The 21,328-nt window shown below is 36.2% G+C and overlaps 1 protein-coding gene across 1 annotated transcript; it reads left to right on the top strand.

Annotated features, from left to right (window-relative positions):
• Positions 1–7,110: 7,110 nt before the first annotated feature.
• LOC110882043 (beta-caryophyllene synthase) lies at positions 7,111–11,340 on the top strand. The gene is made up of 7 exons (XM_022130144.2): positions 7,111–7,253; positions 7,336–7,612; positions 7,685–8,066; positions 8,197–8,412; positions 8,617–8,755; positions 8,834–9,082; positions 11,047–11,340. The coding sequence occupies exons 1-7, from the start codon at positions 7,167–7,169 to the stop codon at positions 11,338–11,340; spliced, it is 1,644 nt and encodes a 547-aa protein (XP_021985836.1). The 5' UTR covers positions 7,111–7,166.
• The last annotated feature ends 9,988 nt before the right edge of the window (positions 11,341–21,328 follow it).

Here is a 21,328-nt window from a genome sequence, read left to right as displayed (position 1 = left end):
TGAGTATAAACCATAAACCTGATTGATTGTTATGGTTTGAAACTTTTGGAGCCAACCGATTCGAAATTAAAAGAAAAATCAACCGCAAATCAACACTAAAAACTTAAACAAAATAAACAATCATGTTCAACCATAGTCCATATTTTTCAATTTTAATCTTTAAACATTGAAGCCCTAGTTTTAAATGTTGATTAGTTGTCAACAAAATCATTAACTACAAGTCTAGAACAAGTGAACAACCAAAAAAACTATAAAAAACATAAAAAGTTCAAACCCTTATACGTTTATATTTTCTCCTAATCACCACATAAAACAGAAAAAAAAAAAACAATCAATAAAGAAATGATACCCGTTCTATGTCAGAATTCAGGTGTAATTATAGTAAGAACAGTGGGAATTTTGAATTTTCCAGCCAAAAAACTGGTCCGGTTGTGAGCCGCTTCTACTGTTGTTGGGCGTCTTTTTTTGGGGCGCGATTTGGATTTTGGAAGCCGAATGGGTGGGTTGGTTTGGGTTATTTTATTTAGTTCAAAATCTTTGAGTTGGGTTTGGACTTGGATAGTTGGGTTAATAAAAACAGATTGTAGATTGGGTTAACTAATTAAATGGTTAAAGAATAAATATATAAATTGTTTATATACTTATATATTAATAAATTAATAATAATCAGTGTTTTAATTTTTTTATTTTTTATAAATTCATCAATTTTTTTAAGAGGGGCGGTTGAAAATTTTTAAGGGGTGCGGGTGAAGATTTCCAAGGACTGCGGCCGGGATTTTCGACAAAAATTAACACTATTTTTTTTTCAAGGGATGCGGCCGCCCAACCGTAAATGTGGGTAGGTCCGCCCTTGTTGAAAACTCTGCGAAAGCCTTTATAGTGGATATTATTTTGAAAACGAACATGGTGTATAAAATATGTGGTTGTGGTACTATGGTTTGTAAAAAATAGAAAATGAGTAGAAGAATGGTCTTGAATCTTGATATTCTTGAGCTTTTCTTGTAGATATCAGCCTCCATGGCTCTGATACCACTTGTTAGGATCGGTTTGATCGACTTAACAACACACGATGATATCTAAGCTTCAAATGTATGTGTGGAATCCATAAAAGTGAAGTAGAAGAAGCAAGAATTCCATATTTTCTCAGTTTTCATTAATTTGAACAGCATAGCAGTACATACTAATGATTTGACAAAATATGATCTTTAGAGTGAAATCCCCAGTTATGTGGTTATGCGCCCCCAACATCCTATATATAGACATTTGTTTTGGGGCGGATGAAATATTCGAGCGAATGACTCATTCGTACGAATGAATCCTCATCCGCATGGATGTGACTCATCTGTCTGGATGTGTTCTTTAACAATATCAAACTTTTAATCCCTAATACATATTATGCTATCCTATAAATAACTAGACAAGATACAAAGACGTAGGTAATAGACATATGAACTAACACTGGAGGATCCCGAATATGTACCGGTGTTATCGCATTTCCGTCATCTTTTAGAATTATGTTATGTAAAAATAATGCACATATGTACGACATACCAAATCTTTTTCACATTCATAGCACACGTTGGTCAATTAAGTATACCCCAGTTTGACTTTAAAACACCAAAAGCCCGTTCTACGTCTTTTCTTGCCGCTTCGTGTTGCCTCTTGAACTTGTTTTCGTTCGAATTGTGAGGATATAGAAATGATTTCACAAACACAAACCAATTAGGGTAGATTCCATCGGTAAGATAGTATCCATGCTTGTATAAGTGGTTGTTCACGTAAAATGGACATTTTGGTGCAGTTCCATTTCGTTGAGTAAGAAATAACGGAGATTGTTGGAGCACATGGATGTCGTTTTGTGAACCTGGTGGACTAGAAATAACATTCCAAATCCACAAATCTTGAGAGGCCACCGCTTCGAGCATAACTGTCGGGTACTTGTGATTCTCTCTCATATATTGGCCCCTCAACTCTGTGGGACACATTCTCCAAACAAAATGTGTACAACCAAAGCTACCCAACATCCCAGGAAGGTGATGTTTCTCCTCATAAGGTTGGTACAAAAGTGCAACGTCGTAGCTTATTGGTCTACGTAAGAACTCGGAAGCATATAAATTAAATATCGTTTGGCAAAAATATTGTAGATTCTCACAAGAAGTGCTTTCGGCGATATTTAAGTACTCGCCGTTCTCATCTGGAAGGTTACCGGTTGGAAGTTAAATTGTCGATATAAGTTTTTGAAACGGTGTAAAACTCTTCTTCATTCTCTCATCCATGCCCTCTGGAAACCATAGGTTATTCACTTGCATGTCACTCATAATTTTAAAAAAAAAATAATCTTTTTGACATTCGAAACATATGACGAAAAAATTCATCATTGTATTTGGGCTCCTCGACAAACTAATCTGTCATAAGGGTTTCGTGGCCTTTCTCTCGATCATGACGGACAACTTTTTTTTACTAGATGTGCCCGTGTGTCTAGTTCAGCTTGCTTTATGAGATTTTTGAAATAAATTAAGCTACTATCGCATGTGGAAGAATCATGGTCTTCATTAATGTCGTATGAAATAAACAACGTTATGTTATCCTCCATTTTAAAAAATAGGTTGAGATTTTTGGATTGTGAAAGAAAGGATTAGGTTGATAGAAGTTTGGATTGTGAGAGAAGTGAGAAATGGTGTGGTTTAAATAAGAAAATTGTATGTTTTTTTATTTAAAGCTAACTGTCGAAGATCCAGTCAGTGAGTACTCACCGAAATCTTCTCTTCACCGAACTAAACGGAGTGTCGGCGGCAGTGTACCCGCGCGGGGTCACCATTCACCACACGACCTCCCCGAACGCGCCCTGACCACCCTAAAAAGGGTACACTCTCTTTATCTATGTATTGTCTGATACATCCTTACTTAGCCTAACTTAATTACTTAAACACCCTTCATCCTCTTCGTCTTACACTCTTAAAATCTCCACAGCAACTACTTCTTGCCGGAAAAATATGCCGGTCAACATGTCGGGTAAAATTATGGGGCCCGAGACCCACCTCTCCGCAACTGTGCATCCTTATATGTATAAATATCTATAAAAATCTTGAATATTTTGCAGGCCCCTTTAGTTTTTGGCCCTGAGTGGTCGCCTTCCTTCAAGTACTCCCTACCCACACACCAAACACCGCCGCCGGTCCTGTGGGTAGTGCCATGAGAGTAGGGGTTGGTCTTTGTGGAAGTCGATGGTTCGTATATGAGAGTAGGAGGGAGATAGAGAGACTTGTGTATAAAAGAAGAAAATGATGTAAAATGTTGAGGTCCGTGTTTTAGGTAGTGTCATCACCGATTCGAATAATTTAAAGTACTTGATGGTAAAATGTAGTCATAGGAAATTGATTTTGGTTCTTTTTTCCATATACGTCCTTTAATACAAAAGGAAAAGACTATTATTCTTAAACCCACTCTGGTGCAAATTGCAGTCATGTTAACATGTTTTTTTTTTCAACTACAACCTTTAATAAAAACTAGTCTTAAGCACCTGCTTTACGGGGCAGGAGAGTAAAACAATGCTAAGTAGAAACTAAATGACGACCAAAACCGGAGAACAATGTAAACAAAAGCACGAATTTTTGACAACAAGTGACTCATGTGACGTAAACACAGACGAATTAAAATAATATCAACACGTATTAGAAAGTCGAGATGATAAAAAAACCTAAGAGACCAAATGTGATCAGCAAACACCAAGCTAAAACGACCAAATCCAAAAAAAAAAAGTAAAACAAAATTTAATCAAAAGTAAATTCTTTTAAATTTATTATGTAAGAAAATATAAAAAGAAAAAATCACAAAAGACAAAAAGAAAAGAATAGTCCCCTCGACAACTTTTCATCTCTCCCAATCTCACCATGGTATCTAACTTTGTATCGTCACACTCAATAGTATTCATAGTACCGTCTCATTCAATAGTCTTTATAATGTCTCTATTTTAATCAAACTGAACTTTGACATTTCTACCTCTATCCATATAGATACTCTAGACTAGATTCATAATATTATAATGGCACTCTCGTCAAAAAGTTTAAATCAAGGGTTGTTTGTCTACTGAGCTACACGTTGATTATTATTATTATTATTATTATTATTATTATTATTATTATTATTATTATTATTAAAGAAAATGAAATGAATAATTATTTTAATTTATAATAATATATAGCATTTTTATAATTTTATTATTTTAATACTATAATAATAGTTAATTTTTTCTACTTTTTAACTTTAATTTTTTTATATCAGGGGTTGGGATAACCTTAGTGTCAACCGACATCGAACCAGTATTGGTATCAAAAATACCAGGACGGTGTTGTTCGGTATCAGTATGAAGGTAAAATCCGGCACTAATACAGAAAACGTCAAAAGTTGGTATCGAATTGATATTGGAAATCTTTTGGTTCGAGAAATTCAGTGCTGGTACCCGGTACCATTTGCTCATCCCTGATCACGATATTGGAAATCTTTTGGTTCGGGAAATTCAGTGCTGCTACCCGGTTCCATTTGCTCATCCCTGATCATGGTTACCGTACGAACAACGGTATCGTACAACGTTTTTTTAATGATTTTTTTTCAACTTTTAATTTTTTCTTTTTTTAGTTTCACGGGTAGGGATGAGCTCGGTGCCAACCGATACAGAATCAGTACTGATACCGAAAATACCGGTTACGGTACCGGTATCTGAAGGTAAAAAACGGTAGTGAACTGGTACCGGGAATGCCAAAAGTCGGAACCGAATTGGTACTTAAGATCTTTCGGTTCGACAAATTTGGTACCGGTACCCAGAACAATTTGCTCATCTCTGACCACGGGTTTCATACGAACAATATCGTTACCATACAACTTTTTTGGTTGATTTTCTTTCGGTTATTTTTTAGTGTTTTTTTTCTACATTTTATTTTTATTTTTGTCAGCAGTTCTGTTCGCAACAAGCTCGTAGTGATTTCAAAACACATGTAAACACAAACTAAATAACAAAAGAAATTCGCCGCAACGTGACGAACTTCTTTAAACCTAGTTAACATTAACATTACCTCATTACAACAAAATCACATGTCGGCGGGAATAGAGATTCCCTATGATCGGAGGAAATGGGCGTCGAGAGAAATAGTGTCAGGCACCTGTCTGGCACTTCCCCATTGGTCCAATTAATTTATGCTTTTATCCCCGCTTTAAAATTACGATTTTGCCATCAGTTCAAAATTACGTATTTGCCCCCAGGTAAAAATAAAATGACGCTTTTGCTCCCAACTAAAATTTTTAGTTTTCCCCTGGGTTCAAAATTACGGTTTTGCCTCGTTTAAAGTTACAATTTTGCCGTTAGTTTCCAATAGAGGAATAGTGTCAGGCAGCTGCCTGACACTCCCCCATTGGACAAATAAGTTTATTATTTTATACTAACTTTAAAATTACGTTTTTGCCACCTGTTTAAAATTATGTTTTCGCCCCCAGCTCAAAATAAAATTATGTTTTAGCTCTCAGTTAAAAATTTCGATTTTGCCCGCAGCTAAAAATTACGTTTTCGCCCCCGGTTCAAAATAAAAATATGTCTTTCCCTAGCTAAAAATTACGATTTTGCCCTATGTTAGAAATTATCATTTTGCCCCCATTTAAAATACATTTATGCTTTTGCCCCCAACTCAAAATTACAGTTTTGCCCTCAATTCAAAATAAAATTATGTTTTCCCTCCGGCCTAAAATTACGATTGTGCCCTTAGTTCAGATTCATACTACGATATTACCCCAAGTTAAAAATTACGAATACGACCCTACGCAAATTTACGAATTTGCCTCTGCTTCAAATTTACAGTATTGCCTTCACGTTAACTTTTGAAAAATTACGATTTTACCACAGTAAAAAAAATACAACATTTCCCTTAGTTAAAAATCACAGTGTTGCCATTGTTTTGGTCTTTTTTTTTTTTATCAAAACTATAAAAGTTTTTGCTTTTAATTGGTTGACTCGATTTAATTATTTTCTGTGTCAAGGAGCTGTCGAACACTCGTTCATTAGTCCTGACAAATTACTGTTTTGCCCTGAGCTCAAAATAACGGTCTTGTCATCGTTTTAGTTTTTTTCTAGCAAAATTATATGACTGTTTTTTTAGTTGGTTGAGAATTATTCGGCTATCGCCCCACAACACAGACGAGGCATCAACTAATTATTATTATTATTATTATTATTATACAAACTTGTCATGAATAGTACTTTTCTAATAAGATTTTTTGTTTTTGATATTGTTTTTCTTTTTTAGTTGACAATATTTTCTTTAAGTAAATAAGAAATTTTGTTTTTAATAATGTTTTTCTTTTCTTAGTTGATATTATTTTGTTTTTAATGTTGTTTTTCTTTTTTTTTTTAATAATATTTTCTTGAACATATTGTTCATAATATTTTATTTGATTGCTATTCATCTAATAATTTGCGCTCATTAACTTTTTTTTTAAAAAGTCGAAGTAGGTAGTTGTGTTTTGTTTTTGTTACTTAGACATTCTAATATAAATTTTGTGTGAAGCATTACTGTGATTAGCCGAATCGATTCTAATTGAACAACATAGGTACCAGTAGCATTAGTATTAATGGAAACGCTACCATATTCGATATTTTTTGTTTCCAATCGATGTATATCGATTGATCTAAAGCACATGTTGATATCTTTTGGGCATACCACAAATTTATTTTTTGGGCTCTCTTTCGATAGCTATAGCGAGTGTTGGTATTGTAGCTACCGATTGAGCTCCCGTCGCGTAGCAGGAGGGAAATCACACTAGTTATTATTATTATTATTATTATTATTATTATTATTATTATTATTATTATTATTATTATTATTATTATTATTAGTAGTAGTAGTAGTAGTAGTAGTAGTAGTAGTAGTAGTAGTAGTAGTAGTAGTAGTAGTAGAACGGTGATGGTGATGTTGATCATAAATAATGGGTGGCCATGATACGTCATCAAACGTTGATGGAATTTACTAGTATCACATCAATCATCATCGTATTAAACGATGACTAAGTTTAAATAGTAGAGAGTTGGTGTTCTGTAATCAACTCTATAAATAGTGTTGAGCTTCCTCTATGCTAAAATAAGCAAGTGCTTTGTAATACCTAGATTCAAACTTTTCTTTGATATGTCTTTCAAACAAGAGGAGGTAATTCGTCCCAATGCCAATTTTCATCCTGGTCGGTGGGGGGATCAGTTTCTCGTCTATGAAGAGGTACAAAAATAATTACAAAAGTTTATTAAAACAATCATGTTTGTTTAAAAGTAAATAAATGGTGAATAATGTTTGAATGTAGCATGATGTTAAGCAAGCTGAGGTAGAACAAATTGTCAAAGATATGAAGGAAGCTGTAAGGAAAGATATGTTGTCATCTTTAGAAGTTCCAACAGAGCATGCAAATTTGTTAAAACTGATTGATGTCATCCAACGTCTTGGTATAGCCTATCATTTTGAAGAAGAGATTGAACAAGCCATGCAACGTATTTATGACGCATATGGTGATGACTGGAAAGGAGGAAACCCTTCTCTTTGGTTTCGAATCCTACGACAACAAGGCTTCCATGTTTCATGTGGTGAGTAAGCATAAATTTGATATATTAATCATGAAAAAATAACCTAATGATGTTTGACGTATATTGAAACAGATATTTTCAAGGTATACAAAGATGAAAACGGGTCTTTTAAGGAATCCTTAGCGAGTGATGTCGAAGGCTTGCTTGAGTTGTATGAAGCAACTTATTTGAAAGTGCAAGGTGAAGTTGTGCTAGAAGACGCGCCTGTTTTTACGAGAACCCATCTTAACAAAATAGCAAATGATCTTACTCAGACCAACTCAGTGTTGTCTAGCCATATCCAAGACGCGCTAAAGCTACCTTTACAAAAAAGGGTGCCAAGGCTAGAGGCGTTATGTTACATTCCTTTCTACCAGCAACAAAGTTGTCATAACGAGTCTCTACTTAAACTAGCCAAGTTAGGGTTCAATTTGGTTCAATCGTTACATAAGAAAGAACTCAGCCATCTTTCCAGGTATATTTCCATTTATCAATATATGATTTAGCTTCAAGAAAATATCACATTCTCGTTTTTCATTTGTTATCAAAGATTTCAGAAAGGAACAAAAACCCAAGGCTTTAATATGTGTTCTAATTTATTGTAGGTGGTGGAAAAGTCTTGTCCCGAACAATCTACCTTATGTAAGGGACAGATTGGTTGAATCTTTCTTCGGGGCACTTTGTGTACACTTTGAGCCAAAATACTCTCAAGCTAGAATTTTTTTAACAAAAGTATTTGCGATGACAACAATTCTTGATGACACTTATGATGCTTATGGTACTTATGAAGAACTTAAGATCTTTACTGAAGCAATTGAAAGGTATATATGCATGCACAGTTTTCAACTAATGAACACATTCGATCTAGAATCAGCGTCTTTATCATCTAGGATAGATGTATGGTTTATCTACATCCCACCCTCCCTAAACCCTACCAATAGCTTTGCTATAGGTGGGATTTCACTGGGTGTGCTTGTATTCTGGTCCTCAACACAATATTCTTCTAATAAAATAATTAATTATAGGTGGTCAATAACATGCATAGATGAGCTTCCAGAATACATGAAACAGATATACCAAGAATTGTTGGATGTTTACATAGAAATGGAAGAAATCATGGGAAAGGAGGGGAAAGCGCATCATGTTAGCTATGCAAAAGAAGCTGTAAGTCTAAATCGGTTTCTTTTATAATTAATTAAACAAACTTTTGGTGCATTTGACTATAGAGGTTGTCGTATACAGATGAAAGAGTTAGTTAGAAGCTATATGACTGAAACGAACTGGGCACACAAGGGGATTGTACCAACGACAGATGAACACATAGCCGTGTCATACATCAGCAGCGGGTATGGAATGCTCATAGCAACATGTTTTGTAGGCATGGGTGATATGGTCACCGACGAGTCATTCGAATGGGCTCTCTCAAAACCTCCTATTGTAAAAGCTTCATGTGTAATGGCTAGACTCATGAATGATTTTTACTCCCAAAAGGTATATATGTTTTCTATATTCACTACTTGGCAATACGTAATTGTTGTTTTTATGAATTCTTGTTGTTATTAATTACATTTATTTATTTGCCATAAGTGGACACGGGGTGGTCCGTTATACCACCCCACAACGCGTGAAACTTCAACGAGAACACAGCCGCCGCCGGTTATATAACGCGTGGAGCTATCACGGCGTTGAACCGAGCACGCGTTGAACATTTGAAAATTTCGACCGTTTGAACATTTGACCGTTTTAAAATGGTAAACAATCAATTAAAAAAAATTATCTATTTATATATCTACATTTTAACCATTTTACACACACCAATCTACATATTTTATACCAATTTAAACCCATTTCACACAATTTTTATATCTTTCTCAAATGGAATTCCCTACGGATTCGACGTTTCCGATGTCTAGCGATACCGATTCCGAGTCGTCTTCCGACAACGACACGCTAAACTATTTTGTGTCGGTGTATAACGAGCTTGATGTCGAGTCATCTCGCCCAAAGAAGAAGATGGTCGACCGTGATCGTATACGTGCCAACGAAGTTTTGATGAACGATTATTTTGTAGAAAACCCGCTATACAATGCCGAAACGTTTAGAGATCGGTTTCGTTTACCCAAAGAATTATTTTTAAAGATTGTTGGAGACATCGAAGCAAGCGAGGAATGGTTTCAAGAATGTTACGATGCGAGGGGCAAACCAAGTTTCACGCCGATACAAAAATGCACGTCCGCCATTCGCCAACTAGCGACAGGTAACCCATCCGATCAATATGATGAATACCTAGCTATGTCTGAAAGAACTTCACGTGAATGTTTGCAATTTTTTTGCAATGCGGTCATTAAGTTGTATGCTAACGAGTTTTTACGTAAACCGACGAGCCACGACATCTCACGTATTTACGCCGCACACGAGGCTAGATGGCATTTTCCCGGGATGCTCGGTAGCATCGATTGTACACATATCGAGTGGAAAAATTGTCCAAGAGAGTTGCGAGGGGCGTATGTGAGGGGAGACATCAAAAGACCAACCATCATACTAGAAGCGGTGGCGTCGAATGATTTATGGATTTGGCATTCGTATTTCGGTGTTCCAGGTTCAAACAACGACATCAATGTGTTGTACACGTCGCCGTTGTTCCAAAGCGTAACGGATGGTACCGCACCTTCCTCTCCTTTCTATGTTAACGGTCGACATTACAGACGAGGCTTTTATCTTGTGGATGGTATCTACCCGTCTTGGTCTGTTTTTGTGAAAGCTCCCTCATTTCCTGCCGAGGCTAAAGAAAAGGCGTTCAAAAAATTGCATGAATCGGCAAGAAAATATGTTGAGAGGGCATTTGGTGTTTTAAAGGGTAGATGGGGTATACTACACCGACCGGTTCGTTCGATGACCAAGAAATCAATACATAGCATAGTGTATGCATGTATCATATTGCACAATATGCTGATCAAACACGACGGACGTGCAATATCCCCGGATTGGGTGCCGGATCCTCCTACACAAGTTCAAGTTCCACAAGATATCCATTTACAATTGCGTAACGAAGAAACTCACTTTCGGTTGAGATTCGATTTAATCGAACTAGTAGGTTCTCTAGGTTTGGAGTTTCCGGATTCGGACGAGGAGTAGGTTTTTTTTTAAATTGTATATTTCTAGTATGTTAAATTGAAGTAGTATGTTTTAAATTTAATGAAATTTTTAATTTTAGTGTTTTATTGTTAATTTCTAATTTAAAATAAAAAATTAAAAAAATTAGTGAAATTTATAATTTTAAAATGAAAATTAAAAAAAGTTTGGGAGTGATAGAATTCCATCACTAGTGATTCCACCCCTCCTACATTTCTATTACTAGTGATAGAAATTTGGTTGATGACATGGCATGTTTTTATTGGATAGTTGGAGTGATAGATACTATCACTAGTGAACCACCCCTCCTTCCCTAAGTGCAGGAAGAGAAAGATAGAATGCATGTTGCATCTAATGTTGTTAGCTACATGAAGCAATATGATGTCACAAAAGAACATGCCCACAACGTATATACCGATAAAATAGAAGACTTATGGAATGAAATTACCCACGAGTTCATCATGAACAGAAAAATTCCACTGCCTCTAATATATTGTTCGATCAACTTGACTCGATCTCTAGCTGTTATATATGAAAGGAACGATGGTTTCACTCAAGTGACAGAAGAACTAGTTGGTCATATTAAATCTTTCCTTGTTCATGGAATGAACATATGACTCTTAAGTCCTTCATGCAATGTCGTGCTTGATAGCTACCCTCTATGCTCTCTATTATTATCTAAATAAAGAGGAAGATATCAAGTTATGTGGTGTTAAATAAAGGTGAAAGTTTGTATTAATGTTATTATCTAAATATAGAGGAAGATATCAAGTTATGTGGTGTCAAATAAAGGTGAAAGTTTGTATTAAAGTTGTTGGTCCGTTTTTCATTTATGTTATTTACTGGTTTGTAAGGTTTCAAACTAAAAAGGTTATATCACTATTTTGTATTAACAAAATATATGAATGTTTTTTTGGTTTTTCTACCGAACCCAGAACCTCGTCAGTTGGGTCATAACACCAATACGCAGTGGCGGAGTTAGCACGTTAATTTAGAGGTATCAAAAAAAAAAAATTACTGGTCAACGTAATAGCAACAGTCGCACTGGGAGTCTGGGATGATCGCAATTTTGTGACGTTACATTTCTTATGTAGCTAACCATACAAAAAACAAAAGGATATTTTATTGTTTTGGGGCTTGAGCTATGTTTTTCAATTGGTTCTCTTTGAGTTATATTATACTTAACTAGTTTTATACACGGACATATTAATAGTATAATGACATAAAATTTTTATTGTCTGTATTCCAAACATAACATTACTATATTAATGGTATAATGACATAAATATTTTATTCTTTGAATTTTAAACAAAATTATTATTTGTTTAAAACCATTCATAATGTACGGATGTTTCATAAAAAGACTTTTATATCTAAAAACATTATGGCAGAAAGCAATAACAAAAAAAATTGTTAGCAACTCCAATAAAAACTAATACTTCTTTTTTGTTTCTTTCCAAAAAAATTGTTAGCAACTCCAATAAAAACTAATACTTCTTTTTGTTCCTTTCCTAATATACTATTTTTGTTTATTGTTGGATTTAGGGGTGTTCAAAAAACTCGTGGCTCGCAGCTCGCTCGAAAAAAGCTCGAAGAAAGTTTGGCTCGAAATTGGCTCGGTTGTAAACGAGCCGGCTCGGCTCGGCTCGGTTTGTAAACGAGCCGAGCTCGAGCTTGGCCTGGCTCGGCTCGTGAGCTGGCTCGATAAGGTTTACATTCTTATTTTTTTTGTCTCACATCGTTTAGAAAACAAAAACTAAGGGAGTATCTCCCCTATAAAAGAAGATAAAGACAATAGAAAAAGTGAATTAACTATTTATACTTGCATATTTAGCCATATGGTTAAATTAAATAACAATTATGGCCCTTGGTCTATGAAGAAATTCATTTTAACGGGCTTTTTATGTAATAAATTTTGCGGTTCTTTGTTAGTTCGAGCTAGATCGAGCCGAGCCGAGCTAGCTCGAATTCTAATCGAGCCGAGCTCGAGCCTCAAATCTCAGCTCGATTTAAAATTCGACCTCGAGCGAAGCTAGCTCGAATCGAGTTCGAGCCGAGCTCGAGCTAGGTCTAGCTCGGCTCGACTCGGCTCGTTTACAGCCCTAGTTGGATTATGTATACCCAAGACATATATTGGATTGATGTGGCTAGTACGTTATGATCCAAATCGAGTCATACCCAAATACAAGCTAGACAAACACTTATAATATTTATTTATGATATGCTCAATCAAATAAATATTAACACTTAGAATATTTAGAAATTGGTTTTCTAAATAATTGCACTTGACAAACTAATAAATTATATAGATAATTTATTTTGAGAGAATATTTTATTTTGTTATTTAATAGGTTAAATAACATTATAAAAACTTGTGAGATATTATATAAGTCTTATAACATATGATGTTATATTCTATAAAAGTTATAAAATATAAATAAGACTTAAAATTGTTTAAAAGAAAATTTTGAATTTTTTTTATAAAACACCAAGTGCCCCCCCCCCCCCTAATGGTCTTCCCAAGACCAATTTTGGTCCAATTGTGATTGGGTACTATGGGTGGCTAACCTCTCTCATTCTTTTAAGACAATTTTGTATGACAAAATTGTTGCAAGATTTAGAAAATCCATGATCATTTTTCAAGTGGAAGACTTGTAAATGCTCTCTCTGAAAATCGGCCAACATAAGGTTGTCCATGAGGGTTTTCAAGTTTGATTTTCAAGTGCATAAAACTCCATAATCTTCTCTATAATTTTCGGCCATGGTGGTAGATTTAGACAGATTTTTTCAATGAGTTTTAAGTGTAAAATCCTAGTTAAACTTAAAGTGTTTGTTGGAAGGCTTGGGGTATACAAGCTTGAGGTATTCTACACTTGAAGACTACCATTCAAAAAGCATCATCTTCTTCATATCCTTTACTCCTTGGAAGGTAGTACTCTTCAAACACCCTATGGTTGTGTTTTATTTTGATAGCATGCATGTTCGTATATGGATCCGGGCATTGGGTTTTACATATAAAATGTGTTTTATATTTTGTAAGTAACATGTTTTAAATACTTTTTCCGCTGCGTTTTTATTTTATAAGGATAAAATAACTTTGATAAACATGTGAAAACCCAACAATGGCATCTAGAGCTGCTTATATGAGTACATGCTTCATAGGATTTAAAATTTTTGGGTTTCGGGTTTGGTGAAAACCCTATGGCCGAAATTTTAACATGGTTATCCCTTTGTTTTTCAAGATTATTTTCTTACATGCATAAAAGTATCTTGAAAAATTATGTGATATGGATGATTTGTTTGTTTGGACAAAAACCCACTTCTTCGGTTTTTCATTCTTGGCTGAAAAGTAGGTTGTAAAAAGTGAACCATTTTTCGCTTCTTGAATTTTATATATGTGGATATATATTTTGGTGTTCATAACCTAGCCATGACCTTGTGTTTGAATATGTTGAATATTTGTGTTTGTGATTTATATTTAATTATTTCAATGGGTTGTAATAATTAATTATCTTTGTTCTTCCATTTGTAAAATATGTAATTTATTTATTTTCATTTGGTATGTAAGTAAATAGATTAGGTGCATTTTATTTTACTAAAAAAATGTATTAGGATACTTTTTGTAAAAGAAGATGCACACAAAAATGCGATTTTGGTTTTGGCTAATTTTGGGCCTAAAGGACTTCATAGTTCTTAACTTTAGCCCAATAATCAAAACACATTTTCGGAGCCCAAAGGAGTTTGGAGCTGAATTTAAAAACATTTTGGAAGCCCAAAGAAAGTGAAGAAATCACAACACAAGAAGAAGACTTGAAGCATTTGGATGCGGGATCAAGTGGGAGTTCAACGACACATCACTTGTGTCATTCTTCACGCCTTAGGAAAGACCTTTTGGCACACTTGTTTCGGCTAACAAGTGTTGTCAAAAATAGTTGGCTATGGTTATGCACCTAGTGTTATGTATGTTTTGCTTGTGTGGTTGCTTATTTTTTGTTGCTTGGATGATATGTCGATATGTATGCTTAACAAACTAATAATCAACAACAAGCTTAAAATTGGTTCTTAACAACATCATTAAAGTGGTTAATAAAAGGTTTTATTAAAAGTTAATGATTTTATAATAAAATGAGTTTTATTAAAAAGAACCTTGAAAAATTTGTTTTCACTAAAATACCAAGGATTTGAATGCATGCAAATGTATGGTACATAATATTTTCTAAACTAGAATTTTGAAATATTAAAAACCTCTTTTATAAAACAAGTCAAACACCATCCTTTTATACAACACTCGAATCACTTGGGAACTCTTATTGCGGGATAAAGGTCACCTAACCACAATTGAGGGAACTTGTATGTTCGAGGTGGGCTTACCATGTTTGTAGGATAAAGGTCACCTAACCACTTATGTGTATAAACTCACACGTGTGTGTAAGTTGGACGACTTGATTTGGAAACTGTTTTGGTCAAAAATTACAGAAGCAATTTAGTGATCAAATTAGTTAAGTGAGGTAGTGTGCTAGAAATATGCGTTGTAAATATGTTGATTAAGTTATTTGTAAAAACAGTTGAAGGATACAGCTCAGGATATAGAGCTATATCTATGATCAAACAATGAGCAAAAAAGGTAAAGGGTGACACCAGATATACGAGGAAAGCCCTTGATCAATCTAGATCGCCGGCACAAAACCTCGGGAGCTGACAATCGCAGCTGCCTTGTTCTTCAATTGATTCAAATATCAGGATACAGTGCAGGTTGGGATGCGGATCAACTAGGTGTTACAAGGTAATTCGAGTACAAGTGTTTATGTGTAGTGATTGCTAGCAGCTAGAGTGTAAGTTGTGCAAATGAAAAGTGAGTGCCTTAACTTGATCCGATCCATCTATTTATAGTAAACGAAATTTAACAAACTACCCTACTAAACCGGGATTCGGCGGATATTCCCCATTCGAACGTTGTAGACCTGGTCTTTCGGGTTCAACGTCTTTTGTATAACTGGTTTGCCCGAGTCTTAAGGAGAAGAGGTCCACTTGACCGTTAGTGAGCCATAGCTTTTCACCTGCACGTGGTTAATTTAGTTAATACCAGGATATCGCACCAGGATGTTACCAATATCCTGATCCGGTATCCTGATCACAAGCAAACAATCAGAAGCAGAATATTAGTCAGGATATATGCTCAGAAAATGACCCATAACAATTGTCCCCAAAATATATCTGTCGGTATATCAATCCAATGGATATATTTTAAAATTCTATCTCGCAAACCAAGGCAATTAAAATGAAACGACGGTCAAGACGGCAATATGTAACTTCCAACGCGGTTTTCACTCGATGGATATCTACTATGCCCCTATATCTTCTCTCTTTTTGTTTGAAAACCAGATATCATCGACAGAGTCTCCAGGTAATTCCTTACTCCTTCTTCAATCTCTTTACTTTATTCACAATGGCCACTAGAGCTCTTTCCCAAACCGGCGAATCGTCCGAGACCTTTACCCAGCAAAATCTTCTTAAAAATCCCGAGAAGGATATCTGTGCTTTTGACAACGCGGATATTTCCGCACTGAATCCGACGCTTTCCCCGACGGCACGATTTTCAGGCCATTTGATCGATCAATTCGGTCGGATGTTTTTTCTGCTGAATGGGTTTGTTTTCCAGCATACCCTTTCTCGTTAGGTCTTCGATACCCATTTCCTGAGTTCATGATGTAGTTTTTTCGAACCACCGGTATTTCTTTCGCCCAAACAATGCCCATGGTTTGGAGGGTACTTATTATGCTCAACCAAATCAAACATCTTCATCAACCTGATCCTGCATTGAGGATACCCCAATCGCTTACCGCCCCCGGTCACACGGTTCTAGCCGATTCTTGCTTTTTTCAACTTCCAGTAAACCCCTCATCCTTAAAGCCACCAAAAACGAAGATGGATGGCAACGTAAATTCTTTTACATCAAGCGAGATTCCATCTACGAGGGTGCTAGCCTTCCGGTGGAATGGTTAACCACCGGTAGGGTTTAGGGCTTCAGGCATATCCATAGACACTTTCAGGCTTTTGTCTCGTACTAATATTTTCTCATTTGGCCTTTTTCGTAGTGAACTTTAAGGAAGTAGCTCCCACTACTGCAGAATCTGAGAAAAGGATCAAAGCAATTTACCAGCTACCAGAAGGTGATAGGAGTTTTTCCACACACCTCCCAAGTTCCAGCCAATACTCATCATCCGAGATGTCTGGTAAGAGTTACTTCGTAAATGATTGGTTAGCAAAATATAATGAAGAGTAAATAAGGATATAGGACTCCCCTTCTTATGCAGCACCAGCCAAGATCCCTGAAGTTTTCGATCTTGATGAGCTAGATAACTATTCCGATCATATCCAAGTCAAGAAGGAGCCTAGCCCCAAAGCTACAGCTATGTCTAAGCCCAGCAGCTCCAAAGCCATCGTCATTCCCAAACCATCACCAGCAACTAAAAATCGGAGTTCAAGTTCCCGCAAAAGGAAAGAAACCGATTCACCTGCTATTTCTGACACATTTCCCTATGAAAATCATGGGTTTATCGAAGCGAGCGGGTTCATGACCTCTTTTCTTAACCAGGTACAAAGTCCTATTCCTTATCCTGCACATATATGTCAAAACAATATCTTGATTATCATGATACCTGTTCTTTCGGATGTAGGGCCTTGAACGTCTGGTTCATCTATACCAAGAATCCTATGAGCTCAACAAGATACTCGAGTCCAAATTGAAGAAAGCCGAGGTCACCATTTCCGACCAGGGCGTGATTGCTGCTGCCAAATCCCGGCACTACGAGGATAAGTTGAAGGCAATGACCCAGGAACACCAGGCCGCCCTTAACAAAGCTACCCTCGAGGCCCAAGCTAATCTCGACGCCGCCCATGCCCAACACGAACGGGACATGATCACCTACCGGGAGGGCCTTAAGAGTTCTGTCGTAACTTCACTTCTCCAAGCTAGGCTAAAGATGGCCCATGAAGCTAAGGCACTGGGCTTCGAATGCCCTTCCTGGAATGTCCATGCCTGGGAGAAAAAAGCCAAGGAGTCTCAGTAGCAATCCTGTTAAATCTGCAGCTGAAGGGCCTTCAAAGGCGGTTGAAAAATCTACTGGTGCTGAAAAAGATGTTCAAGCTGATCCCGGAGCGGATGCTGCCGAAAACGCCATGACCGAAGAAGGCGTTGCCCTCTAAAATTCGTTTCTTTTAAATTTGATGATTATGTTTGAACAATTTTACTTTTTGTTCTATGAACAATTTCTATTCCTGCATTAAAACGACTTGATAGCCGAAGGTGGATGGGTCCTAGGTTTTAGGACGAAGCCTTCGGTTATCAACTAGTATTGCCTATTTCAGACAATTTCATCTTTCGATTTACTTGCTGTTGCCTTTTAATTTTTACCATGCATTACTTAGTTTAGCTTTGTAAAATTGGTGTTATCATTTCTGTGAAGATATCCTGATCAATATACTCAGTGATGTCCTACGCAGACTTTCGTAAAACAGGACTTCTCAATATCTAAACAATTCAGACAGAGTTTCTCAAAATAGTTTATTTTTCAAAATCTCAACTAATTTAAATAAAGTTTTCAAAGGTAAAAGATAATTTACTTAGAATTTATAAACAAATCTAACTCTGATTTTTAAACCCAAGTATCGTATCCCAAAGGTTCCAACCAAATATCTTGAATCATATCCCGAGAATTTATTTTGAGAATATATCCTAAAGATATATCCTGATCAGGATACTTAAATTTTAAACATGGTTTCAAAAGTTCGAACAAGTCATGTAAGATTTGTTAGTGCATGCATCTGTCAACTTAGTCTTGTATCGAGTCTTATGCTAGACAGGATAGATCAGGGCACGATTTACGAGAAAATAGCAGAATTAGATGTCAAATAGGCTGATTCTGCTTGAAATGACACCTAGTCATTTCAAGCGAAACCACATGTTATGATTCCGCTTGAGTTGTTTGTGGAGGTTTCGCTTGTAATGTTGATTCCGCTTGAGCATGTTCAAGCGGAATCACCTCGGCTATATATATGTGGTTCGAGCGGAATCTCAAGATAGTTGTGTATGTTCTTGAATTCCATACCGAGCTGCTGCCGGTATGAAGACTGATTGTAATTGCTGTTATTTCAATCTAATCAGTGTTTAAAGTGAAGATTAAGCTGTATCTAAGTCTATTTCTTGTTTTCCGCACCTGAAATAGATCAAAACTCCTCTGAACGACTCGTTCGGGTCAATTATACGATCCTACAAGTGGTATCAGAGCTCAGGAGGAGGAGTTCTGTAGATTACAGCTAGATTTCATTGCATTTTCTATCTTCTACACCTTCTTTCATCATTTTAGCAAAATTTAACGGTTAAAATCTGTTCAGTTTTTCACAGACTGTTTAAAAGTGCATATTGATAAACCCTTGAAAGTTTCACAGCTAAATTCGAAGTAAAAATGACAAAAATGAACTTCCGAAGTGATTCCGCTCGAATTTACATTGTTTGATTCCGCTCGAGGGTGTGATTCCGCTTGAGTGATATCGCTCCAAATTACCTGTTCTCTCTTCAAAGTTGGGATTCCGCTTGAAAAATTCAAGCGAAATCAGAGATTTCGATTCAAACAGACGTGATCAGATTCCGCTTGAAGTGTGTTGTTGATTCCGCTTCAACTGACATTATTATTGATTTCGCTTGAAAGACAAATTGCTATTCCGCTTGAAAGAGTTCAAGCGAAATCAGTTATTTCATTTGAAATTTTTTATTCCGCTCGAAAAGTTTGATTTAGCTTGAATTTCAAGCGAAATCAGATCATTTTGTTTAAAATTCTTATTCCGCTTGAAATTGCTTATCCCGCTTGAAGTTTTGCAGGTTATTCCACTTGAACAGGATCTTTGGTTGAAAATTTGATTTCGCTTGAGAAGTGTGATTTCTCTTGAACTTGAACAAGAACCATGGATAACGATTTCTACAACGCATTTGCTACTCCGACTACTCAGGCTTCTATTGCTCAGAACATGAATCTGGAAAACGAAACCGGAACGTTACAAAAACCCCCAAAGCTAATGAGCATAGAAGAGTACTACGGTTGGAAAGACAGATTCGAAAACTGGGTTCAAGTTAACCATCTTAGATCTTGGGAGTTCATTTTGAAGAAGTATGTCTTACCACGTACTGATTTGCAAGTTGAGAAAGCAATATCTGAGTTTACTGTTCAAGAACGAGACATGTATAAAGCTGAAAAGATGATGATTAGTTTACTTCAGCAAGCTATCAAAGAAGACATTTTTGTGTTACTTCAGCATGACAAAACTTCAAAATCGATTTGGGATGCTTTTAAAGTCAAGTTTGAGGGTAGTGAGAATATGATCAAGAGTAAAAAGGCACTACTTAAGAAGGAATTTGATCTTTTTACCAGTTTGCCCGGGGAAGATACAAAGAAGCTCATTGAACGATACTACCACTTAGTGCGATCCATGTCGATGCTTAGCATAACAAAAGATCGTGAAGAGTGGGTAGACAAGTTAGCTGATGCGTTACCGCAAAAAGAGTGGGGTACATATTTGATGATCCTGGAGCACACTGGGGTATATGATGGGTTGACAATTTCTCAGTTCATTGAGAAAATTGAAGGTCAAGATTTGGAACAACAAAAGATTGCAAGGATGAACAGTCCGAGTGGTCAACAGGATGTGAAAATGTACTACAAAGGCAGTGTTCCAGAAGTTGAACGAAGCCCAAAAATTCAAACTGCATTTAGTGCTGGAGATTCATTTGAAAAAGTTGATCAAAGTTCAAACAAAAGCAGTAGTGGTTTCTCTTCATACCCGAGCGTTAATCCAAAAGATACAACATCAAGCTTTCATTCTCAAAGCACAAAAACAGGAAATGGTTATGTGATACATTGCAACATTGCATTAAATCTTCCAGATGGTCAAAGCTTTTCTAAAAAGGTTGCAAAAGAACATATGGCATTACTTGGTTTTGTGCTATTATCATATGAAGGTTTAGTTGCAGGGCGGATCGGGAATCCTATGCTTACAAAGGAGGATTACGATCAGATAGACGCTGAAGAAATGGAACTAATGGACATCAAATGGTGTCTAGCTAGCGTTCTAAGAAGAGCAGAAAAGTTCAAACTGATTACTGGAAGAAATGACTTTCTTGATGCACATGTTTCTACTTTGGGTTTTGATAAATCTAAAGTTACGTGTTTTCGATGCAGGGAGAAAGGACATTTCAAGAGGGAATGCAAGAACAGAGAGGCTAGTGATGTGAAGAATCCATTCGGAAAAGATAATTACTACCGGAAAGCCATTTACCAACAAGTCGGTCAATAGCAACAGCAAGAACCGCAAGTGGCTCATGGTAGAAAAGTGATAGGGGATTCAAAGAGAGCATGTATGGGGAATCAAGAAAACTTTAACTGGAGCTTTCAGGATGATGAAAGGCTACCAGAAGGTTTTAGCTGGGATATGTTTACGGATGAGAAAGGAGATTTCAAAGCTTTCATTGCGAAGATAGTGAAAGAACCAGATATGTTCACAGAGTGGATAAAGTCTATTGGTGAAACTGTGAAGAATGAAGAAGAAAAGTCT

Source organism: Helianthus annuus, chromosome 4 (genome assembly GCF_002127325.2).
Source record: "Helianthus annuus cultivar XRQ/B chromosome 4, HanXRQr2.0-SUNRISE, whole genome shotgun sequence".
Lineage (NCBI taxonomy): Eukaryota > Viridiplantae > Streptophyta > Magnoliopsida > Asterales > Asteraceae > Helianthus > Helianthus annuus.
This window is presented reverse-complemented; position numbering and strand designations above follow the sequence as displayed.

Excerpts from the sequence above, each read along its gene's own strand:
- LOC110882043 (XM_022130144.2), top strand. The coding sequence starts at position 7,167 with ATGTCTTTCAAACAAGAGGAGGTAATTCGTCCCAATGCCAATTTTCAT. Across the intron at positions 7,613-7,684 it reads AGGCTTCCATGTTTCATGTG|ATATTTTCAAGGTATACAAA; the intron begins GTGAGTAAGCAT and ends ATATTGAAACAG. Across the intron at positions 8,413-8,616 it reads TTTACTGAAGCAATTGAAAG|GTGGTCAATAACATGCATAG; the intron begins GTATATATGCAT and ends AATTAATTATAG.